At 42.1% G+C, this 24,387-nt stretch overlaps 1 protein-coding gene across 4 annotated transcripts; it reads right to left on the bottom strand.

Moving 5' to 3' along the window:
- Positions 1 to 463: 463 nt before the first annotated feature.
- On the bottom strand, positions 464 to 23,435 carry mpp2b (MAGUK p55 scaffold protein 2b). Of its 4 annotated transcripts, XM_070926838.1 has the most exons (13): positions 23,345 to 23,435; positions 14,276 to 14,376; positions 11,557 to 11,564; positions 8,245 to 8,413; positions 7,760 to 7,915; positions 6,803 to 7,030; positions 4,103 to 4,234; positions 3,873 to 3,975; positions 2,707 to 2,775; positions 2,450 to 2,611; positions 1,976 to 2,178; positions 1,431 to 1,559; positions 464 to 715 (listed from the first exon to the last, which is right to left on the bottom strand). In XM_070926838.1, exons 1-13 carry the CDS (start codon positions 23,433 to 23,435, stop codon positions 539 to 541), a joined length of 1,728 nt encoding a protein of 575 aa, XP_070782939.1. In that variant the 3' UTR covers positions 464 to 538. The 4 variants fall into 4 exon arrangements, with proteins under 4 accessions (XP_070782939.1, XP_070782938.1, XP_070782942.1 ...); XM_070926837.1 differs by lacking the exon at positions 11,557 to 11,564 and having other exon boundaries at positions 8,245 to 8,397; XM_070926841.1 differs by lacking the exons at positions 11,557 to 11,564; positions 23,345 to 23,435 and adding an exon at positions 11,354 to 11,359 and having other exon boundaries at positions 8,245 to 8,397; positions 14,279 to 14,374.
- Between the last annotated feature and the right edge of the window lie 952 nt (positions 23,436 to 24,387).

Below are 24,387 nucleotides of genomic sequence, written 5' to 3'. Positions count from 1 at the left end.
ATGGTAAAATATAGAAGGATTTCATACAAATATGACATTTGGTATCTTTCCTTAACCAATCTGTCCTACCAATCCAATGTAAACATTTCACTACATTAAGTATTTTAAGATTTGGAAAGGCTAAAAAGTTTAATATCCTTCAAATGAGCAGTGTTATCTGCAAAAACATATTCTTTACTCTAGTCAAGTCTATTTCCACATTTATGATAACACACACACACACTCACTCACACTATTGCACTAGACCTCATGATCAACTCTAAATCCTTCTCAATGGATATCAAGAAAATTATTCCAATTCTGACAAATAAAATACAACTTGACGTTAGGCTCAATGGAGGAACACTAAGTTTGTACAAAAACGCTCTACATGAGGCTGGTCATTTGCACTCAATCGTGACGCTTGGCCCTTCACTACAGACATCCACCACCAATGACTGCACGGAGACAGCACCCCTTCTGGAGCTACCAAAGTTAAATCGTCCTCCGACCTTCGACCTGAGGCCCTGGCACCTTGCTGCTGAGCTCTTGGTGACTTTCAGAAGACCCAGCTGACAGGTACCCACTGCTGCTCCGTCGACAGTTTCTCCAGCGCCAACCGTAGACTTCGGAACGCTGCTTCCAGGCCGTCGTTTATGATGCAGAGGTCAAAGTAATGTCCGTAGGCCCGCTTAATGCGCTCGCTCTCGTCCACCGTCCTCTTTAGTTCAGAGTCCTGCAGGGAGCGGAGCAGAACAGTGAGACGATTGGGTGGAAATAAATGCAATGAGCAGACAATTACTTGGATGGAAGAATAGAGTAAACAGTGAAATTGGTGCACAACTGAAATTAAATTAGTTTACATAATTCAAACGGTAGAAATGCAACTTTCTTGTTAGTATCCCTCTATGCTGTGTAAACACATTAGGTATTCCTATTACTAATACAACAAGCTTTCTTTTGATGCATAACTAACTATTTCAGGGTGACTCTAAAAGGCAGGACCACTGACTTTAAAGCCCCTGCAAATCGGTTTTAAATCTGAAGTATTTATCAGCAACATTAAATATTTGTGATAATCAAAATTTAAGTTTTGAAAAAAAACATCCTCAGTGTAAATAGTTTAACACTGAGCTAATATGCTTCATCACAACTGTGTGGGAGTGGTTTGATCACAGCAAACATAGGCAAAGTACCCACCAACTATCATCACCTTAAATCCTAATTGGTGTACCAAAGTATATGACCTAGTATATCACCCTTTACCAACAAAGCCCCGCCCACATCTTACCAGTGCAAAGAGCACAGACAAAACGGCAGAGACAGCAATCTCTAATGTGAAATAACCAAAACTGTTCCAAGACTGTGTGTTTATGTAGGACCCTATTTGTCATAGCAGAAGATGAATGAGAGAACAGGTTTTCAGGGCCTTTAAGAGAACACACACTCACCGTTAACTGTTTTGTGACCACTCCTGACTCAATGGCTGACCTATTCATAGCTTTGAGAACCTCAAAATCCGGAGCTTCAATGAACACAACATAGGGCAGGAACTCCGACGTTCGCAGGACTTTGAGAGCCTTCAGTGAAAAACAAATTTACGCAAGATATTTTACAATCGCTGCACAGGAAGCAATGGCAAAAGCTGGAACACACACGCAATTGTAAAACTGAGAATGTGATTAAAATACAACTGCAGCGTCTTCATCTAACAAATGTATCAAGCTAATGTGTGTAAATAAGATCAGCCGAGTGTTCCCAGCGAGTAACGCTGATCATTAAGATATCCTTTCTGATAAATATTGATGATGTGCTTAGCCTGAAAATACTTCAGTAGCAACAAGCCGTGCATAATAATTCGTTTGAATGTATAATTTTAAAGTTGAGTCATTTACTTTGGAAAACATGACAAATAATGGACAGAAGTTGGGAGAGGAACAGAAGCAAGAGGCAGAGAGGAAGTGAAGATAAGCGTACATATGTGAGCTTCCTCTACCTGTGGGTTGACGTCCAGGATGCAGATCTTTCCTGTTTCTATCACCTCGTGTATAGAGTTGATCTTAGTGCCGTAAAGGTTCCCGTCGTACTCGCCGTGCTCCAAGAAACGGCCGTTTTTGATGTCACACTCCATTTCGCTGCGAGTCATGAAGGAGTACATCTGGCCGTCTCTCTCATCCACCTTTGGTTTTCTGGAGGTGACTGAAGGATACAAAGAGGCAGGAATAGGTCATTTGCACAGAGCAAATACAGACACTAACTGATAAAATGAGATGATAAAATCACAAAAAGAAGGGGAAAATACCAAGATGACAAAGAAAGAAATGAACTCAAGTGAAAAACAGTACACAAAATGACAACATTAACACAGTGTGCAACAAATACAACAGACACTGTAACAATGACAAACACATCAACTACTAAATGACATGTGAATATGAGGATTAGTGTGATGATGAATGGCTGCACTCACAGGGGATGGTGGTGCCATACCGCTGGGGATCCGACACCAGCAGCTTGTTTTTCAGACTGCGACGGCCGACCCCCTGTGCACCAATCAGAACCAGTGTCTTTCTCCTGAAGGGCGGGACCTTGGCAACCTCTTCATATATCCGCAGCTCGTGGCGATCGAATTCTAGTCAGAAAAAAAACGCAGACAATAAACATGTTGTCCAATTCATGCAAAGCAGAGGCTGCCGTGTTGTACTATGTGTGGTGAGTTTAAAGTACCTGCATTCTTGGTCGTCAAATACATCATCTTTTTTTTCTTCTTGCCACCCATCCCAGCACATAGGGGACCTGAGACAGACAGCAGCACACAAAACACCATAAAACCTCCAACCTTTGGTGCTTGTCTCTGCCAGCCACTTCAACAAAGTCCCTGTTAAAATGATTAACTATCAAGCCAAAATGTCTTTGAAAGCACTGCTGGCTCATAAATCCAAAGTCTTAGAAGGTTAAAGGGCGACAATGCCACTAGATGGCACTGTGCACCCATATTGATGCAGCCAATCTGCTGCCAGAGAACACCTGTGACTAGTTGATCTGCTGAGCGTCTTTTCAATATGGCAGATTATTAAACCACTGGGGAGAGAATGTCTTATGAACGGAGACGTATGTTGAAGCAAACGTGACCTCAGTTGCTCATTTTCGTGTCAGAATTCAACTCCTCAAGCTGTGATGACATTGACATGATATTCTGTGCACTTTACAGCCAGAGCGCTAACGATGAAGTATTTTTCTTAATCTATGGATTGGATCAACAATTTCAGACCTCACCGCCCAAAAATAAGCTGTTAAAATGTTTTATTCAGATCATGCTCTCAGTTGGTATATAATATGGGGAAAGTGTGCTAGCAGACAGATGTGTCCTTCCCAGGCTCCAAGGGCAGTACAGTTGGGCTGTCATCTTCCTCTCCTCCACAAGTGAAGGGCATGCGGCTGGCTGTGACTCACCACCTGTTTTGTAGCTGCTGAGGACTCTGTGCCGAGCAGATAAATCTAAAGGAACACAGCCTCTTTTCACACCACATCTCAAAAGAGAAGAGATGATTATTGATCCGGCTTGTATTTACTGGGGTCTTATCGGCACTCCTCAATCAACGCTCCTTCTTCTTGGGGAGGGCTGTTTGTGAATGTCAGACCCTGCAGCTTAATAACCAGCAGATTGGATCAAGCCGCCTGAGTCACGCCGATGCTCATTACCAGTTCTCCAGCGCTCACTGACAGAGTAACAGACTGGAGAGGTGAGGGGAGGATGAGCGGCCCCGGCGCCAGATGAAATGCTTGTATGATATGGAGAGGAGCAGATGTTGTCTTTGTTGCCGGTGTGTTTGTGCGGCGAGGAGTCTGTGTCGAATCTGCATAATGAGAAGTGCTTCTCTGTGAGAGTGTACCTGTGGTAGCGAGCTCCAGGTCTCTCTTCACAAATGCTTTCCTCTTCTCCTCAAGCAGCTGGCTCGGAATTAGACCTGCACTGCCTCCCTCTATGTGACAGGCCTGTGAGGGAAACACGCACACACAAAGAAAGAGCGACCAAGGCAGGGAATAAAAAAACTCTTCAGTCGTAGCTCAAGCAACGGATGCACAAAAAGGTTGGATATCTTTGTATGTAGTTGAAACTGACCTGCCACCAGTTGAGGTCCTCCTGATTGAAAATTTGCAGAATGTCTCCACTACTGAAGCTAAGCCCTGCTTCCTTACAGGGGATCAGGTTATCATGGGATGGATCGTAGTCAAAGTGACACTTTACAAAGGCCTAAATGGATAAAGATGTTGAAAAGAGGGAACATGTCAGTAAAATCGCTCTAATGGATGTCAAAGCAGAAAAAGTACACATTTCATTGAATAAACAGGCTAGAAATGCTGCCTGTGGTGAGGTGTATGAACAATACATGATCAGTGGTAGATGGACTGGGTGAGTAAGTGTCCATCACTATGAGACAGCCTTGTGCACTTAAAGCCTACTCCATCTCTCGGCTCACTTTCCCTACATCTCAAGGCTACAGGATTCAGCTCATAAACCAAAGCCTGTATCCCAACCCCCACTGACAGGACAAGGAGTCTGAGAGACAGACAGAGAGAGAGAGAAAGACAGGGAGAGAGACACAGAAATAAGAGAGAGAGAGAGAGAGAGAGAGAGAGAGAGAGAGAGAGAGAGAGAGAGAGTTAGAGAGAGAGAGCCAAAATCTGTAGCCATGGCAACCATCCCCTCCATCCCCCCACACTTGACGCCTTTTCTCGTACTGAACTGATGCATGAACATAAAAAAAAGGCTGCCAGCCCTTACTGTAATGCGTGTGTGTGTGTGTGTGTGTCTGTGTGTCTGTCTCATTTCCCTGTAAGGACACAATAGATGCACACAGACACACACACACTCAGTCTCAACTGGCCAAAGGCAGCTGTCAGTTAAGTTTAGTCACCATGCCATGACCGAGCTACAGGCGTGAAACACAGACAGCTGGAACTTTTGGGAACAACTCTAATCATCGCAACTCTTCGCATGGTACAACATCCACCTACACAGCTCTTTACAGTGTGAGCACAGCCAAATCGTTCTTTAATGTCTCTGATAGACAGCCGCTATTAAGTGTTCAAGTAGGCACTTTGATATCCGGAGCTGATACCACAAAGAAAAGGAAAACTACACACTTGAACACTCTGGTTTCACAAAGCGAAGGTCTTAACACGATATACTGTGGAAATGTTTTCTTACAGGAACGTCTACAGCTTTAGAAACGTGTGAAAGACAGAAAAACATGACTCAGAGCATTCGCTTTTCAGCGCGTAACCCTAAGAAATGGGAGGGTATTAAGTTTTCTTACATGAAAGCTGTTTTAGAGCATTTCTGCCAGATTGGCTGCTGTCCTCAGTTTCCACAGGTCTTACCAGAACAGTGGGAAATGGGATTTTTTTCTCAGCTCTGTGAGACTGTACTTAAGCACAGCCGTGCTAAATGCTAATGCTAGTATGGTAACATATGCTCACCATCTTAGTTTAGCAAGTTAGCATGCTAACATTTTCTAATTAGCAATTAGTACAACGCACAGCTGAGGAATGTTGTTAGTTTAGCTTTAGGTATTTGGTAATAAACCAAAGTATTGGACAACTTAAAATTGGAAACATCCTCTGGGCACTATTGTATGGATATCTGTACAAACTTTCATAGTAATCAATCCTACAGTTGTCCAGATCTTTTGGTCTGGACAAAGTGGTGGACTGACCGACTGTTCGCATTCTCATCCGGTGGAAAACTGACTTTTCAGTTCCAGAAATTTTGGAGATTTTTTCACCAAACAGCAACAATATGCTTCAAATACATGTATGTCTGTGCTAATAATCCTAGCGCATAAACCCTCTCTACATAATTTTCTTGTAGATTATGTCCTAGTATATTTTGGTCTAGTGTAAGGAATTCATTGGACACGGCTTCTTCAAGCTCTAGTGTTCCTCCTCTCTACTGCTGAGACCAATCAGTCACAGAGCCTTGTGCCCAACACATCTCGAGCTGTACACACTGCATCCTCTGATGTGCTCTATCCTCCCATCCTATTGGCAATACATCACCAGGCAAGATAACCCTTGTATTTCCCCCTCACTCTAAACTGGGTCACATTTTCAGTGTGACTAGCCTCCTCTGGCTCTTAGAAAGCTAGTGTTCATTAGCTAGCACAACCCAATGAGAGCCACGACTACACCTAGGAATTGAGAGTGTTCAGCTGTTAAAGCTGTCTTGAGTAATTTCCAACAAACATTTGACATCCAACAAACTAAAATAATCTTTCTGATCTCTAAATCTCACCATGGGAGGAAAAAAAGACAAGTACTCCAATGTCACGAGCCATCTGTGGGTGCACTCTTTTTCTTGTCCGTGAACACTTCCATTATTGATCCATTATGTATGAGCAGAAAATTACTCTGCATTTGGAAAAGTGACAAAACTGTAATGCAGGTATTATAGCCAAAATAGCCAAAGTCATCTCCAAAGTCCCGCTGTAGAATCAGATATATGATTCTTGGCACAGCGTACGAGGTTACAGACAGCAGGGAGGATGCCAGGGAGGGCAGGGAGTTGTACTTACTTGACTGATGGAAATGACAGAACCCTTTTAAACTAATCAGAACTTTTTGTACAATATCTATTTCAGGATGGGTACATTTACTCAAGTACTGTACTTCAGTCCAAATTTTAGGTGCTTTTTTATTCGCTTAATTCATATTTTTATTGAATTCATTTTATTATGCTACATTTCTTGGTTTTCTGTCCTCTGTAAAGCACTGTGTATTGTGGTATTTGGTTTGATTTGTGTATCTCCCCCCAGCTGACCTGTCTTGGTGTGTGTGGTTCCTGGTAGCTGGGCAGGATCTTCAGCACCACACTGCCGCTCGCATCCTTCAGCATCTCCTGGAGCACTTTGGGGTCGTTGCCCACCTCCTTGCCATTCACCTCCTTGATGATGTCGCCCACGTGGAGCAGACCTTGCTGGTCAATCATGCCGCCATGGAGGATCCTGGCAATCACCAGCTCGCCACTCTCCACTCGAAATGTCACTCCCTACACACACACACACACACACACACACACACACACACACACACACAGCCACAGCCACAGTCAAAATATAATATTCAAATGTTAAATGGACTAACTAGACCTGAACAACATTGAATCTATTTCACACAAACACAAATTTGAACTCCTCAGAACAATTACAACTTTTATTAACGGGTGACCAACAACTAGATAGAACAGTGGGACAATGTCCTCCATTGCTTTGCAGTTAAAGTGCAATTACTGTAATGGCCATGAGACACTGGTTGCAAAAAAATATCCTACTGTTCCATTAAGAAGATATTTAGGCTTAAATACAGATGTATTTCAGGGTGTGTGTGCATGTTTGAAAGGTATATTACAGTCAGGTGATGTTGTTCCTCCTTACGCTTCCTCACATTTTACATTTTGTGGCACCAGTAACTTCCTAAAGTACGGCGTCAACTGATCTGTGACTCCACAGACAGTTGGCAGAAAGTTTGAAGGTAGAAAGTGAGACATCAGAGCGCCTGAGTCCTTGGTATAAATCAACAACATGTCAACCTGCTGCAGATAAATCCCCCTTATTTTTAACAATGCTACAAAAACATCTCATTATACTGAGTGCGTGCGCTGCTCTCAAAACATAAATCATACCATTTATTGAGGAGTTTTATCTGTTTACAATTTATAGGAGGGCTCTAGTCTGCCTCAGCGATTACAATGGCTTGCTCCTTAACTGAGCAGGCTTACCAGGTGCTCGCCAGACACTTTGCGGATGCCCACCATCCTGACTGCGTCTGGGGGAACTGGCTGGTTGTTGAGGGCTGCGTCCATGAAGGAACAGGGGCTGGGGGGAGGGGTCTCGTAGTTTTTGGACGCCACAGAGTCGTGGGTCTCCAGGAGGGACTGTGAGCAGAACAGCAAGTGACACAAAAACTGAAGATGACAATGACAAATAGGCTTTTTTCCACTAAAGGATCTTGTAAGATGGTAATAGAATCATGTTATACCGCACAAATCAGGTGTCCTTGTTCTGGTCTGTGCACAGCTATTGTCAGACGCTGCATGGACTGTAACACATAATCTACTGTAGCTCCAAATCAATTTAATCCATGCTAGCACAACATGCATCATTAAGCACGAACATCACTTTGAAAAGTAATCAAAGGTTTAGCCTGAGTGCCTGTTAATTAAAGCTACAGCGTGCTGCGAGATGCAAGCCCCATTCTTCAGACCTGGAAGTGAGGCTCCTTCAGGATACGGACCAGCTCGTCGGCTGCTTGGCTCCTTTGTGCGAGCGGGCTGAGCTCCTTCAGGATGTCCTGGACCAGCTCCATGTTGTTCTCCCTCACAGCCTCGAGCTTGGGTTCCTCGAACTGCTCATGGGCCTGGGATTTACAAAATGTAAAAACAGATGTTACGTAACTTCTCCAGGATTCCCTGATTCTCTGATATCACTGTGTCGACAAATGGACATTTAGTTCCATTAGCGCTCCTTCTCAATGAGCAGTTAATGCACTTTGCTGGGTTATAATGAAATGTTTTCTGACTTCCGCGGGACTGTTTGTTTTGATTCAGTAACACAGAAAAGGGCACAATAACAAACAGCACAAACAGCAACCTGAAACCAACCCCTGCTGAGAACAACACACAGCCTGCTCTCATAAATGTTTACTGAATTATACAAAAAGCAAGAAAACTCAGCACAAACTTGAGTCAAATCTTGTGCCCCGTAGGTTTTTCAGCGAGTTGCTGTGAAACATCAATATTTCAGGGAACGTTAATTTTTCCTCTTTCTCCTCCGCTGCTGCCAAGGACACAGGCTTCAGTGGTTCATGGCTTCCACACCTCTGGTCCAGGGTCACAGATAAAACATGAATTCATTTATCCTTCCAGCGCATTCAGGATCATTTTGTATCCTGGATCTGGATCTTTTGGTTGGGGATATTTCTGTTAAATTTTTGTGAACAAACTTGGGTTAATACATCATACTTTTTTGAGTTTTCTATACTGACATATGATGAAAATGAATAAGGTAAAAATAAAACAGATACTGTATAAACCCTTCAAATTCTACTGAACCCAATTACTAACAGTTTTTCTAAACCACATGCAAATTAAATAATTTACAGTAGCACGACGTGCAACTGTACACCAAGCTATCTTTTGTATTTGAAGATTCACATTGTCAGGCGGTCCCTCAGAGGTTTTCTCTGGTGGGACTGCAGACTCCTCTGGCAGCCACGTTGTTTGTTTGCTGAGGAAGAGAGGAAGAATCCCTGCAGGGAGACAGGATATGGTGCTCATACACACACAAACAGATACACAGATATTCTCCTTATTCTGCATGTACACAGTCTGGCACACAAATCAACATTATGTACTTTAGTACACGCTTAGTGCACACACCGGGAGCACGCACACCCGCACAGACAAACTTATGTGCATATGGACTAAAACACACACATGCGGGATACGCACGTACGCATGTCTGTGTGTTAAGAGACACAAGTGCGCACGCGTCGTGGCACACACACACACACACACACACACACACACACGGAGCTCTTCAGTCCTGTTCAGTGATACGGCAGCAGGACTTTACTCATTTGGTGTTTTGGCAGAATTCGTTGTAACCTGATGGAGCGAGCTGTGAGTGTCTGGCCCTCGGACAACATGCCAGCGTGGACACTATGCTATATGATAACACTGTTTTGAAAGCCATGGACGTGACTAACAAAATATCTGAGGCATGGGTCTCTTTTGACACCACTTTAAATTTGTTGGTTATATTCACAGAGATTAAATGACTAAGATAAGCATGTTTTTGTACAGTCTTATTACATTGTGCATTTTACAGTGTATCAGTTTTTCAGGTTGTTGATATAGTCTTTCATTGATACCAATTACTCTGCCAAGTATTGAAATTTGTGGCTTTCAAAATGTCTCTTCCATTGTAATTATAAGACACTACTAATCTTCCTCCTCTTCACCTAGACATTTCAGATATAAACACTAATGAGCACTGCCGTTCTCGAGGCAAAAAGAAAATGACAAAGCAGTGTTATAATTGTATTTCTAATGGCTTTCTGGTTTAGTTGGCTAGCCTCCTCTTCTCCACCGGTCATCAATAGTGATAAAAGGGAAAAGATTAGTTAAAGCAAGAATCAGTAACTTCGGAAATGAAAAATAATACATTCTTCATCTTGAATTCATCAGCAACAAAACGCACTTGTGCTTAATTCAATACACTGAGGGGTTTTGCCGCTACAGCCTAACTTGGTCTGGTATGACCAGTAGCTTATGATAACTAATGTGAGCAAACTTTAAACAGTCATTGCTGTGTAATTGACATCACTGTGTGGCCTGAGTGCTACATTGGATGAGGTGTACTACAGCATGTGTAGCTGGATCATTTCTGTTTCTGCACTTTTAGCTAAATGTCAATAGCTGGCAGGAAATGGGGCAATAATTGTCAGGATTTGACGGCTTGCCAAATAATAACTCAATTGTTTTGCACACACCGTTTTGTACAACACCAGAATTTATTGATTTGGAGGCAAAAGGTACATAACTAAATATCTAAAAGCTAGCGTCAGCTCAGTAGTCCTGATGGATCAGTTAGATATAGAGTCAAGCGATGAGCCACTGCCACAGTCATAGCTGATAATAATCAAGCACTGTGAAAGCTCTTTTGCATGATGATAGCTCCTGTTGTCAATATCTGCTCATTGTGGACCTAATCATCATTCAGATTCATTATAGAATTGCAGGTTGTGCTGATTGCATCATTCTGCAGTGAGTGTGGTGCAATCAGCACAATTCACTGAAGTCACCATGCCATATGCACACAGGCATGGACCCTCGCTCTGCCCCTCTATCTTTCTGTTAGCGTGGTCTTTCTGCTCTCAGCACATTAACTGAGAGCTTGTTAAGCGTTGAAAGATTCGTCATGTGGTCAAGAGAAACCATCATATTGGAAATCCTTTTTCACATCCTTCAGCGAGGCGTCTTTACACATAGCTTGCATCAGCAGATTCATCTTTTATGAGACTGCTCATCAATACTGCGGGAAACCACCGAGAACTCTCTCAAACACACAGCACAAACAAACACATACATGTAGAGTTTTCTGCAAAGGATATCAATCAGTTTTAAGTGAAAAGAAGAAGAAGAAACAAAGAGCCCGAGAGAGAAATAGGGATAGAAGAGGCTCTGTTTTCAGAATTACGGAAGCTTTTGATGCAGTACTTCCTGCTGCTCCCTGTGGATAGTCCATCTCCAATTTTCCTGAATGAACAGAACTGCCTCTGAATTACTGGATGAAACTGCACAGCTTTTTACCTCCGGCTCTGTCTGAGTCTGAGAAGTAGCCCGCCGACCAATGCATCTCCCTGGACAGAGTAACCTCATGCCCACAAACAGATCACACATCAGTGCACATCAGCCAACACCAATTGTGTAATGTTAGAGAGATAAACGTGGTAATCCATACTAATGACTGTTGACAGCATAAAGGAAAAGGAAAATAATACATTTCAATATATGACGTGAACTGCATCTATACTTTTGCAGTGCACGGCAGTGTACTTTCTCCTTCTCTTCCACACTTTTAAAATGTTTGTGAAATTGTGCTCTTGGCAAGAAGAGGAAGAGGAAGACTTCAACACCAGAGAACATGAACATGAGACGCAGTGGGATGAAACTCTGAAAAGACTGTCTGCCACTGCTAAGCTCTTTCACTCTTCTCCCGTCACTTCAAAAAGCTATACTCCGTAACAGCAACATCGCTGTCTCCTCCATGTAGAAATGGAGAGCTAGTTGGGATTTGTTTCATAAGAGAGACTTTGCTCAAGGAGAACCAAAGAAATGTTTGTACAGACCTGCTTCTATGCAGAGGGGGAAACCTCATCAAGTCTTCAGTGTAGGAATAAACACCATGTTTGTTGCTCATTATCTTAGACATCCAACATAAGTAAACAGTGTTCAGGTACACTCACTACTCATGACTGCAAAACCTGAAATACTGGAAAAACAGCAGGTGGATGTCACTACTCAAAAAGAAGAAACTTAATGCTAGAAAGCATACAGATGATTGTCAGAAGTTGTGGAAAAAGGTTTGTTGAACGGATGAATTTATGTGTGAATTTTCTGACCAGGAATGACTCAGTGAGCAGTGGTCACATGTAGTTGTGGCAGCATCAAGGTTTGGGGGTAGTTACCTGGATGATTTGCCATCAATAACAAAACTATGAACTCTGTTGTGGATCAAATCACTGTTGAGTTCATTCATGTGAGTGCTGGAGGTTAAGTGTAATTCAGTGTAATTCAAAGCAATCTGAAGAAAGGTTGGAGAATTTTGAGGATTTCTGGTCAAAGTCCAGAAGTTGTGGCGAGACCTGAAACAAACAGCTGATTGTGCTGATGTATATCAGCTATATAAGAGAATAATGCTTTTCCACAAAAGTGTCTACAAATAGGTTGCACATATTCTAAGTTTCTGTTTAGTCTCATACAGCACCATTCCATGCAGCATAGCTTTATGTAATGAGGACGAATTTCAAACTTTGTTCACAAACATCTAAAACGTTCAGAATCAAAGAGAGACAGAGGGTGAATACTATTTGAAAGGTCTGAACAGTTTGAATATATTATGATATATGTTATTTTAGTGGGAAAAGTTTTTGAGACCAGTCAAAACAACAAAAGGCAATTGCCCGCCATGTCTGAGTTTTCTTGGCTAAAAGGCAAAGTGTCCTTGGAATAACTTCACAGATTTGCTTCCATCCAGGACAAGCTTTAATCCGATGTCTGGGCAACTGCCCAAGAGAAATTTGTACTAATGCAACATGGATTTGAAAATTTATCTTGCTCATTCTCACAGATAAACAGGCTGTGGACAAAAAAGAACAATGCATGTATATCAAGTGTGTCTAGGTAGTATAGCCACCCTTTTAATCCCTCTTGAGTGCTGTAATACAAGTGCTTTAGCAGTGTGTATATGAATTCCAATAATGATCCCATTTCATTGAGGAAAACTGTATCAAAACATCCACAGAAACTCAAACCCTTCCTGAAGTACAATAAACAGAGAACTCGCCTGATCCATGAATAATGTGCAAGTGAGTCCTTTTCAATTCTGTGTTATTATAAATCAAATAAAGATCCTCCACTGAAGCATTCAAACATGTTTCTTGAGTAAATAAATAAGCTTAAAATCAAATGGCTGCCATTCATTCCTGGATTCTCCACTGATCACGGGGGTTGCTGCTCCAGCTGCACTTGTCAACTTGTCAAACATGTCAAGGGTAACTGTGTCGCTCACAGACTGCTGTTTCAATCTTTTGCTCCGACTGGCAATAGAAATGTTGTACAGCCTCGTTAAAATGACTGACAGCTGGGAAACAGTGGAAATAATAACAATCCCTTAGATTTTCTGTGTTGTTCAGCTACATACTGTTATATGCCAAACACATGCAAAAGATACATTTACATTGTATTTTTGTATCAAAGTGAAAACCCTTTCTAATGTTTTCAGCGATCCAACCTCAACAGCATATTCAATATACCACCAGCAACAACATCAGCAGCTCTCTCTGCTGTGAATGTTGATATATTACTTGGGTTTTTCGTCTGAATTTCACTGCCTGTGCGCCGTGACGCCAAGTGGAAATAAAACACCAAATTCCTCTTTAATTTGCATTTTCAACTTATGAGAAAACAATGAAGCAAGACCATTAACACTGTGATGTGATTACACTTGATGAATTTAAGCTGCCTTTTTAAGATAATTGTTGCAAGCTGAAATTAGAATTTCAAATGTAATAATGGGTGTGAATATTAAGTTTCCATTTTGCAATATGATTTTAATAAAGATTCTCATTACGCATGTGAATCTCTATGAAAACATAATGATGTGTTATGCATTACATGTCAGTGTTCATGCAGCAAATGGCACATGTAAATAATATTGAAATACATTTTTAATGTTGAGGCAAATGTGCAAAATGCTAAATGTAAATTTGCATGCATAAAATATTCTTAATTTGGCAGCTGGCATCCAACTTAATATAACTACGCTGTGTTGTTGGCGTGTAATTGTGATATAGTTACATTAAAGTTGAAGTCCTTTCTCATTGACATTACTCTGTCTGTCCCAGGACACAGTCTAATACAAAGCTCTAATAAATGTCCTTTATTGTGTTTCACACACACATTCATATTTCCTCATACATTTAATGGTGTACAGTATAAAGTTGTCCTCACCACTGGGCTCTCCATGATGCCTTTGAGGAAGATGAGGTCCAGGTCATTGGCAGTTGTGGAGCTTGTGCTGTCACTCAGCGTGTCCAGGGCCTGATGCATGGCTACAAACACACACACAGAAAAAAAGAGAAAGAAAAGAGTTTATTTCATTCCACTCCCCTCCATTTTCTACAGTTACCCATGGGAAATAGACGAAAGAAAAAGAGAGAGGGAGGGTGAGAGCACATTTACAGTAGTTCCCACCACATGGCTGAACGAGAGGGGGCTGGAGGAAAACTGAGCGGGAGGGAGGAGGGAGGAGGGATCTGCCTCACATCCGTTCCCAAGCAATTTCACCTCTGTCAGTCACCCTCCTCTTAAGTCTGTCAGAAGCGACAGTATCTTCCTCCCACAACTCCCAACTTCCTCCCTCTCCCTCCTACACAAATGTTCATACACGCACACACACACAGCTGCTTAACAACAGCAAAGCTGCTGAGAGAATAAACACTTTACTAGTTTGCATATGATTTTCTTGTGTCTATCAGTTTGTATGCCTGCACTATACTACTGTACACTGATTTAGAGGCTGGATACAAGCAGATTTTAATACGGTCAATGGTGCATTTTTTGAATTATTGATGATAAGCCCATAAAGGAAATACATGCGCACGCACACACGCAGCCTTATCTCAAAGATGTACAATCAAACTGCTAAACCACAGACATCACTCAATAAGACGACTAATCAATCAGCAGATGCAAGGCAATGTCAACAATTTCGATGAAGGTCGGGAGAGGTTTAGTTTAGCTTCAAAGCATCTCCACTGACTTGGAATAAGACGCATTGAAAGGTACCAAACACACTGACATCACCTACCAGCAGGCATTAATCACAGCAGACATGACTGTCAGAAGAGTGGGCATTTTTATTCACAGTCTGCTGCAATTTACTCAACAGACACCGAGGCCTTTGTTTACCAGGCTAAAAATACAACACTGGCTTTTAATTTTCACAAAGCAGGCAGATTGGTGGTCCACCACAGATCCTGCACGACCCACGTCATAGGTGTCGTCTCCTAATAAGGGCATAACAGAGCATTGAGAGGTGATTGGTCCAATTAGAGGGCAGCTAATTAATTTTGTGTTGGAAGGCAGCGTCCCAATTGCTTTCTATGTTCTAATTCTAACCACGTTTTAAACATGTAGCACCTTCCTGACAGGATGAATTACACACTAAAAAACAAAAATGTCAACCTGGTGGTGGCCCTGGAGGAAAACCCAGGCAATCACCAAAGTCAGTAAGATTTATCCTCTGGGGACCATAAATGTCTGTACCATAAAGTCTATGGTCTGTACAAAATGTCATGGCAATCTAACCCAACAGCTGTCGCGATATGTCAGGCTGGACCAAAATGGTGGACTGACCGACATTTCTAACCGTCGAGCCACGGCTAAAAATCAATAAACAGATATTAAACAATATATAGTTATAAATGATCCACAGAATATCACTTGATGGAAGAATTCACATTTGAGATCATGAATAAGTCTCTCTAATCCAGCACCATTATTCTATTCAGTGGTTTTATTGATGTACAGCTGCTCTATTGACAATAAACAACAAAATTACTTTGTGGACTCCAACAGAAAATGTCCTCTTTCTTTTGATTATCCCTTTTTAACACCAAACTTACGTTTCCAAGTGAATATTCTAGAGAGGTGTGAAAACACTGGTTAGGGAAGAGAAACTTGTGTGTGTGTGTGTGTGTGTGTGTGTGTATGTGTGTGTTTCTGTGTGCAGTTCAGGTCTGTCAAGAAGCTGGCAAATGATTTATGTTTCTGTTGCTCAGCAGAGCACAGTGGGAGTTTTTTTTGTTAAGGTGCTTAAAGAGGAGTGATGAGGTAATAGATATTTTGAGAATGAGCAGAAAACTATTTTTGGTCTTCTTCTGAGGTGTTCTGGAGGTATTCTGACATGTATATCGACATACAAAAAGACATAGAAACAAGAAACTATCCTCATCTTTGCTGGTTAAAAGAGAGATAGCCACAAAGGCAAGAAGGCCAGAGGAAGATGACCTCGATGATTATAGTCTAGTCCATCCGCCCTCTCTGAATAATTTGATAAGTAAATTAAATGAACAATTACACGAGTCTTCCGCAGCGAAGTCTTGTTTTTCTTTTATTTTCCCGCGTACGGCCGCTCTGCTCCAGCAGGAGAGTTGCCAGATTTGCGCCTGGCACAGAATATCAGACCAGCAGGCTCGGCTTACAGGTCCTGCATAATTCTCTTTAATCACCGCAACTGTACGCCGGTGTTGTTGCCACATCGGCACTTTTCCCAGTGTTAGCTTGTCGCTGCTTCGCTTAGACGTGTGGAGATTTTTTTCTCCCCTTTTCTCATCTTTTCACTTCTCTCCGCTGTTTGTCTTTCTCTCAACATGTCCATGCTGTCTTAATGTATTTACACATGTCAGTAATCATTTTCCCCTTTCACCCCGGCCCCAATCAGAACCAAAACTTCTGATCACATTAACAGCTGCCTGTCCACAGTTCATCGAGGATGTTGGACAAAAACATCAAATATAGTAATAATACGGGAATGGTCTTTGATATTGTCAGAGCTTGGAAGTCACAGAGGAATCATGAGAAGGTGTGAAAGGGACTGGAGAATAATAGCCATTTTCCCAGTGCCGAGATGCCTGGGGTCGTTCTATTATTCATAGAGATTATTAAAAATCCAACTTGTCCTCTTTCTCGGGTACCCACTGCCCTTCTTCCCTCAACACACATAGATAAACAGGGTTGCTTCCCTCATTTTCACTGGCAAGCATCAAAGCAAAGACAACAGAGGATCGGCCATGCAGGTCAAAAGTTCACACAGGACGAGGTCAATGTCAGACGGAGACATTTATTTTCTGTTTTCTGAACTTTCTTTTAGAAACAACTTTCTCTTTAGCATTCAGGTGGAGTATTTCATCGTGTACACTGCTGCTGTCAAAGCCATCCTCCCTTGCATAAACTTCAAATAAATTTGCACAGCTAGGACCAAACTGCTTTTTTTTCCAAATCGCCAACTGTATTGATCTTTCTTCTGTTCACGTCTCATATCAACTTCAAAGTTGCGTGTAGACAATTGCGTAATAACATAGTCAGGGTTTTTTGTTTTCCTTCTCTGAGCCTTTAAAAGGGAAGAACTCAGGCAAAAGTCATTTTTTGCTTCAGTGAATCTAAATTCCCTACACTACACCCTGTAACTTGATACCATTCGAGAACTCCATTTAGCAGGTGAGGGCTTAAGAGCACAAAAAGGGACTCAGGTGTGCAGACAGGCTGCGACAGCTACATGTGCGTCATGTGCTCTACAGATGCTACTCTTCCAGGGAAATGTTGTAAAATTAAATCACTTTTTCATGCTTGAGTAAGACTTGTTTTTACACTATTTCACTACTGTGTGTCACCGGCTTTAAGGGGAGAAACTCCTGAAAGAGGAGTCCCAGTAGAGCAGATGAATAATTATGAGAAAAAATCAAAAGTTCCCAAGAGACTGAGATGTTGAATTCAAAAGTTAACAACTAGAGAAGAAAGCTGACATTTAAGGAAGCCAACAAACGTGGCAATGATTCATTCAGTTTTAATCCAGCTTTAGAGAAAATGGTAAATTAAGGTAAAATGCTACTTTGTCAGAAATGTGTCATTCAGCTAATAAAAATGTACAATAATAACACACTGTGGGAGCCTCCTGCGTCACCTCTCAACAAAGATTACTAGACTAACAGCTTCCTCTCCATGGTGACATGTAATCACAAGGAACCCAAATTAAAAGGTGCTTTTGTCTCTTAAAGTCTCATCAGAGCACGACTTCACCTCCAAGGAGACTTACAATTAAACTCAATGTCATGGAGGCAGCCAAACAATCTGGGATGTTATTGTTTTGTGGCTGGAGCACAGCGGGGGGAACATGAACCTCTTAGCCAGCACTTAGCGATGGTTGTTGCTATGGAGCGGCGGTTAGGGAGACAGAGAGAGGATGGAGAGGGGAGGGGTGCAACATGGAGGAAGAGATGAGGGAGATGCAGTTGTGTTGGTGTTTCTCCATGCTGGATCCTCATGGGGTCTTAAACACAGAGGAGTACAGTGTGCAGCTGACTCTACTTCCAGTGTCTGGCAATAAAAACACTCGTCTGCTGCAATGTCTTGAGATAAACCAACTGTCATAAACCGCAAATACAGTAAATGCTCTACCAAGAAGTATAGCAACAGGTAATGGGCAGGCCATAAACTGGCACAGTAGGTGTTGTTTGTTTACTCCTGAGGGAAATATCTGGCTCTTTAGCTGCTAGTTGCTAACTGTGTCTGTCTGCCGTTTTGCTGAGCAGGTAGTGCACAGTAGGGTTTTAGAGCGTTTTCACTGTAAACAGCTGCCTGCTGAGGCAGAAAAAGACGCTATGAGAGCGGTGAGAGTGAACCGAAACAGTAACGTTGTGGGCCGGACGGCTTTAAAATATAAACTTGCTATGAAGCTCTGTAAGGCCGAGGGGAGCTGCAGATTCGGGTGATAATTCTCTGTAGGTTCAGCTCTACTAGCGACCCCTTTCATATTGTCAAATTGTTTTCACGTTGTAATTTTATACATTTATTATAAAAATATTAATTATAGTCGCTTTAATATTAATGCTTTGCAATATTCTCAATTCCATACTTTTGATGACGCCCCAGTAGCAGACTATCTGTTCTGTGTGTGTTTGGCTTTTCTCATGCTTTGATGAAGATCTGTTTGACTGAAATCTTACATAATTCAGACAATGTGTGGACACTGATTGATGCTATTTTTGCATCCAGCGCCTTTATTCTTGTGGACGAGTTGAGTAACTTTGAAAATGTGTCGCTACGTCGTGAGCTAAAGACCATTTCCCCTCTGTTAATAAGTTTTCTATCAGCCAGGACAAAATTCTTACCCCATCAATTTGACACCTTAATCAAAGTTTTAGTGATGGGATCGCATCTTACTTAACTTTAACCCTTATCTTTTATATGAGAAAGTGATTTTATTTGTGTCCACATACATTTTTTAAATTCTGAGAGTTTAAATAACTACATGAGCAGAGGAAGACTGGCATGTCTATGATGAAAGACAAGGGGACAAAACGTTAAGATCTGAAGGAACAAGACGGTGGCAAAACACCAAAGCAGCATGTGCTTCATTGAAACTGTCAGAAAAACTACTGGAAATGAGTTCAATAACAATAAAAAAAACTTCCTCAAACATGATTAGCTCAGCTATTTTCATCACAAAACTCTTGATCATGGTCCTGATTAGAGGGATTCTCATCGAACCATGAGGAACAATAAATTCAGTACCTAATCTGTGTTGTCGTGTATTTACAACAACACATATCTCAGTCGGGGAAATGGACATAAAATTCATTGTATAGCCAATAATTACACTGAAAAGGACATTAAAAGTCAGCCGCAGCAAAGACCTGGTGGTGTTAATCAGGGTACTTTCAATGTTAAGCTTTTCAGTGTGCAGAGTGACTCTGCAGTAAGAACACCTGCTTTGTTCTGTGAAAACAGACAGATTTCTGAGCAGTCTTCTCCTCAAGAAGTCATTGATATTCTCATTGTTTCCTTGACACACTGTGGGAAGTTACTGCAGTCTTATTTCTCCGTCGCTCTATTAAAATGACAGAAAGGAGCATGTTGCGGGCGACATCGAAACTATTTCAAATTGCCAAAGTCACCTCTATATAATAAAATACTCTCAGGCCTTGATGGACCATTATTAAATACTTTAAGGTTGCTTTAAGATTTGATTCTGCTCCCTGCTCTACGGCAAAATATAATTACTATCAATCCCTCAGGTAGTGAAAGATTAATGTCTTGGTGGGTTATATTGGATTGGAGTATATTCCTTTGTGTGTACCAGAACTGATTAATCATTTATGAATGAAGTTCATGATTTTCTTGTCTTTATGGTGTGTGCTTGATTCTCTCCATATTGATGTCCTTGCAGAATACAATCAGTCTGAAGTGTTTTCTTCTCCAATTCAGGCAGCAACACCGAGCATACAGAATACAACTACTACAGCTGACATGTGAACACTGCTCCGGTGTATGTGAGCTCAACTCAGGATAACTGAGTCAACATCCTCCTCATGGAGCGTCACTGAAGAGACAAGCCGGCTCATCAAGACAAGTTGTGTGAAGCATGTGTGGGCACATCCATTGTGTAATGTACTTGTGTGGTCAATCTCTGTGAGTGTGTCAGTGTGTGTGTGTGTACAACTTGAGCAGGCTTGCCTTCAAATAAACAGCTCTCCACCTTTGGTTAGCATAATTATAGACCGCAGATATTTGCATGTGAATTATCTACTGTACAAATGCAGTTGCAGTAGCTGATGTCAACTTTTAGCAGCGGGAAACTTTATTTTCAATCTAAAGGTCCGACACATCCCCACAGGTGTTATCACCTGTGGCTGATCAGTCCTCAGGTTGAGGTTGGGCGGAGCTGTGCTGGGAAATATGTGAGGTCCACAAACTTTGTGCTAATCATGATGCATTCACACAATGTTAGCAGAATCGGAAGAACAGGAAAGTTTTATTAAAACTTGTTATTCTGGCTTCGCACATGGTAAGCCCCACTGCTAGCAGCTAGAAGTCACATCATTTAAATAGCATAAATTAGCTACTTTTGTAGTACTGCGTATTTGGAGCTTTAACTTGTTAACAAGTTATAGATACAAACAAATTATGTTTAACTCCATTTAAAGTACCTGAAGGTAATTTTCCCGCCCTAATAGGTTATATAGCGCTAACACGAGTGAGAGTCAATCATCTACAGTGTGTACACTCCCACACAGTCCTCAGAGGACCTCTTCTCAGCTAAAATAATTGATATCGCCTATACTGTGGATGTGGGTGTACTATGGATGTTCAGGGCATTTAACCATAAATCCTGTACACTGCCCATCAGTTAGGTTAGAACCTCATCATTTAACATAAAGCCGAAAACGTCTTTAGTCCTACCATCCCGTCATTACGACTTAATGGTGTACAATAACTGTTTTGAAGGTTTTCACTAATTCAACACAGAAATAAGGCCATGAAGCAGTTATTTTCCTGAATATCATGTTTAGCAATAGGAAGTTGTGCAAAAAGTAACTACACATAGAAAAAAAAATGTATATTGTGGCATAATGTTGTCAGGTTAATAGTGATCCTTTGAGTTTTGTAACTGGTCTAACCAGTCATGCAACACTGTGCATGACTGTCCCATGAAAGGCAACATTTCCAGGGGAAACACGGCAACCCTGACCTCCTCTCTCTTGGGTAGCCAATCAGCAGGACGAGCTGCCATTTAAGCCTCCACATCGCTATGGTGATGCTTGTTCCAAGCTGGCATGATATGGGGACATGGGCTGGATCGCCTTGTTAGCCGGCTGAAGGTCACCACTGGAGACAACACTTGTGATATTTGTTGACATTTTGCAAATGGACAGCAGCTCCCATTACACCTCAGCCCATGGCCACAGAGAGCCGTGGCGAGAGACGATTTCATGTGAAGTTTTGGGGCGAAACTAACATGAACGAGTTCATCGACTGAACTTGCTGTTTGGAGGCAGAACATCTTGACTTTGACTGTGTATGTATTTCCCCTGCAGCAGTTAATGAAAGTGCAAACAGAGATCGTCAGGGTGTGATACCGATGAAATAATTGCCAGTGTCACCACATTATCGAATACCCTCAGCCAGAACAGAATTAAATTGTCCCATTCTCTTGAAACCCAGCGATTATCTTTGACAGCCTAATCCTACCAACACACTGTACTCAATGATCCATCATCTGTGTTTGAACACTGCTTCATTAGTCCAGTAGGCACACAGAATATTCCTCTGATAGTGTGAGGGTTTGGCGGGAAGAGAGTCTGTGTATTATACAGCGTATGTGTGGAGTGTGTGTGTGTGTGTGTGTGTGTGTGTGTGTGTGTGGAGAAGGGGTGAAAGTGAGAGAGCCACCGAGTTATTTGAAGGTTGGGAGTCTGACACTTTCAAGCGTGCTGTCTCTGATCAGCACACTGTTGCATATGAATGACCTCCTACCTACTCGCCATGAATGTACAATGCACTGGAGGTCTCTTTATCCTTCCCTCTGTCTCCCTCTCTCACACACACACACACACACACACACACACACACACACACACACTCTCTCTCTGAACTGATAGACAGGATGCGAATGCTTTGACAGACAATGTGATACATTATGGCTGTCTTGTCAAGCTACATTACATAGCAGACAATATCTTGCAACACAGTATACTGTATGACATGCAATAGACTTGGCAATGATGTCATGATGCCTCTAACCTTGACTAATTTAACATGACAACATCAAATAGATGTGAGGAAATAACAGTGCATAAATATATATGGACACACATTCAGAACATATTACTGTGTAGTATGCAACCCTATGTAATATAAATGAACTCCATCAATAATGAATAGGATGTATGCTACTTTCCACTCCATGCTGTGTGAGCAAACATTATCCGTGCATTGTCATTCAAAGAACAAATACATACTTGCTTATACACAGGCTGTTCCACTTGTAATGACTTCTTATCTTTTTGCTTTCTTTACTTATCTCAGAGTGCCTTTCTCTGTCTCTCACTCTCTATTGCTTCTCATTGCACATTAAATTAAGAAAAATGTGGCATGTTTCCACTGCACCTTGCTGTCTTTCTACGTGCCTCTTCCTGTCTTTGTAGTCTGCTGCCTCGGATTCCTGTAAATCACATGCTGCCCTGGGTCCTAATCTGTCTCTGCTCATCTTCATCACACTCTGGAGGTTTGAACCAGCACATCAGGAGCAGGTGCAATGCGAATTTAAAAACATCAACTAGCCCTCAACCGCCCTCTGCGTGTACATAAGCATATTGTCGCCTGCTTAGTTGCATTTTAACAGTGATCTCGGCTCTCCCGCAGTTTTTGGTCCAGCATATCTTCCATAACCTGAGAACTGTTTTATAAATCATCCTGCATCACTCACACAAACAGCAGGTAGGGAACTTGTGTCCTTACCTTCTCCACCAAGCTTGATTTCCAGGCCCTCAAGGGAGTTGGCTGAGTCCCCCTCTTCCAGGGAGAGCCTTCCAAACACGCTGCCAGCCATGGTGAACAACACCTCTACAGTGGACACACTCACAGTAACACACCCAATACTGTATCTGAAGCAGACTGAGAGATCTCCCTCTCTCTCCCTCTCTCTCCCTCCCTCTCCCTCCCTATCTGTCCCTGGTTGTCTCCTCTTTCTGCCAAAACAGCTCCTCGCTCCTTCCTCCCTCTTCACCTGCTCTTGACGTGAATGTGTATAAGCTATGCCTGGCTGAGCGTCTTCTCCTCCGCATGAATGAATGGAGACGAGAGAGGGTTGTGTGCATGAGCAAAGGAAGGGGTGGGGTGGGGTGGGGTGGGGAGGTGTGGGGAAGAAAGAGGGAGGGAAGTATGATGCTTTCTCTAGGAGGAGGGAGAAAAGGAGGCAGGACGATTTTCCCTCCAGGCTTCCCTGTGGGGGTTAACTGGGGGAAAGAGCAGCAGAAGGTTGGCTCATAGGAAGGAGGATCGGTAAAGGAGGCGGTGCTAGGGAGCTGACACATATATGAGTGATGACCCTCCACTACTGACATCACTGACACAGACACAGCCAGCCTTGCAGATGCACTGTAAGTGAAGAGCGCTTATTGGGAAATGTATATTTGTGCTTTCCACTCTTAAATCGTGGAAATGCGTATCAGAGTTCCTGTCAGGAGTTGAAAAATATCTTCTTGTTTAAAATCAAAACTGACCCTTCTCTAAGCCGGCGCAAAAATAGCCTCTGACGAAAATGCTGTTTTTTAAATTTAGAAAAAGACATGAATTGGTTTGGAGAAACAATTTACTGTGTGTTACTAAAAATGCCAGTCATCCAGACGCAGCCCTCGGCTGGTGTACAAATCAACACTGACTGACAGCCCATTACAAAAAAGAAACTCCACACACATTTTAACTCTCTGTAGAAATGCTTTTCTCCCTCTATCAGGCAGCTGACTGTTGCGATTTACTACTGCACGATAAAATACTATAAA

Source organism: Enoplosus armatus, chromosome 20 (assembly GCF_043641665.1).
Source record: "Enoplosus armatus isolate fEnoArm2 chromosome 20, fEnoArm2.hap1, whole genome shotgun sequence".
NCBI classification, from domain to species: Eukaryota; Metazoa; Chordata; class Actinopteri; order Centrarchiformes; family Enoplosidae; genus Enoplosus; species Enoplosus armatus.
The sequence above is the reverse complement of the archived record's forward strand: the minus strand, read 5'-3'. Positions and strand labels throughout refer to the sequence as shown.

Coding starts and splice junctions, on each gene's coding strand:
- mpp2b (XM_070926838.1), bottom strand. CDS start 23,435: ATGGCTGGCAGCGTGTTTGGAAGGCTCTCCCTGGAAGAGGGGGACTCA. Junction 3,976..4,102: donor AGGACCTCAACTGGTGGCAG/GTCAGTTTCAAC, acceptor TTTCCCTCACAG/GCCTGTCACATAGAGGGAGG. Junction 2,776..3,872: donor CCTGGAGCTCGCTACCACAG/GTACACTCTCAC, acceptor TGTCTGTCTCAG/GTCCCCTATGTGCTGGGATG.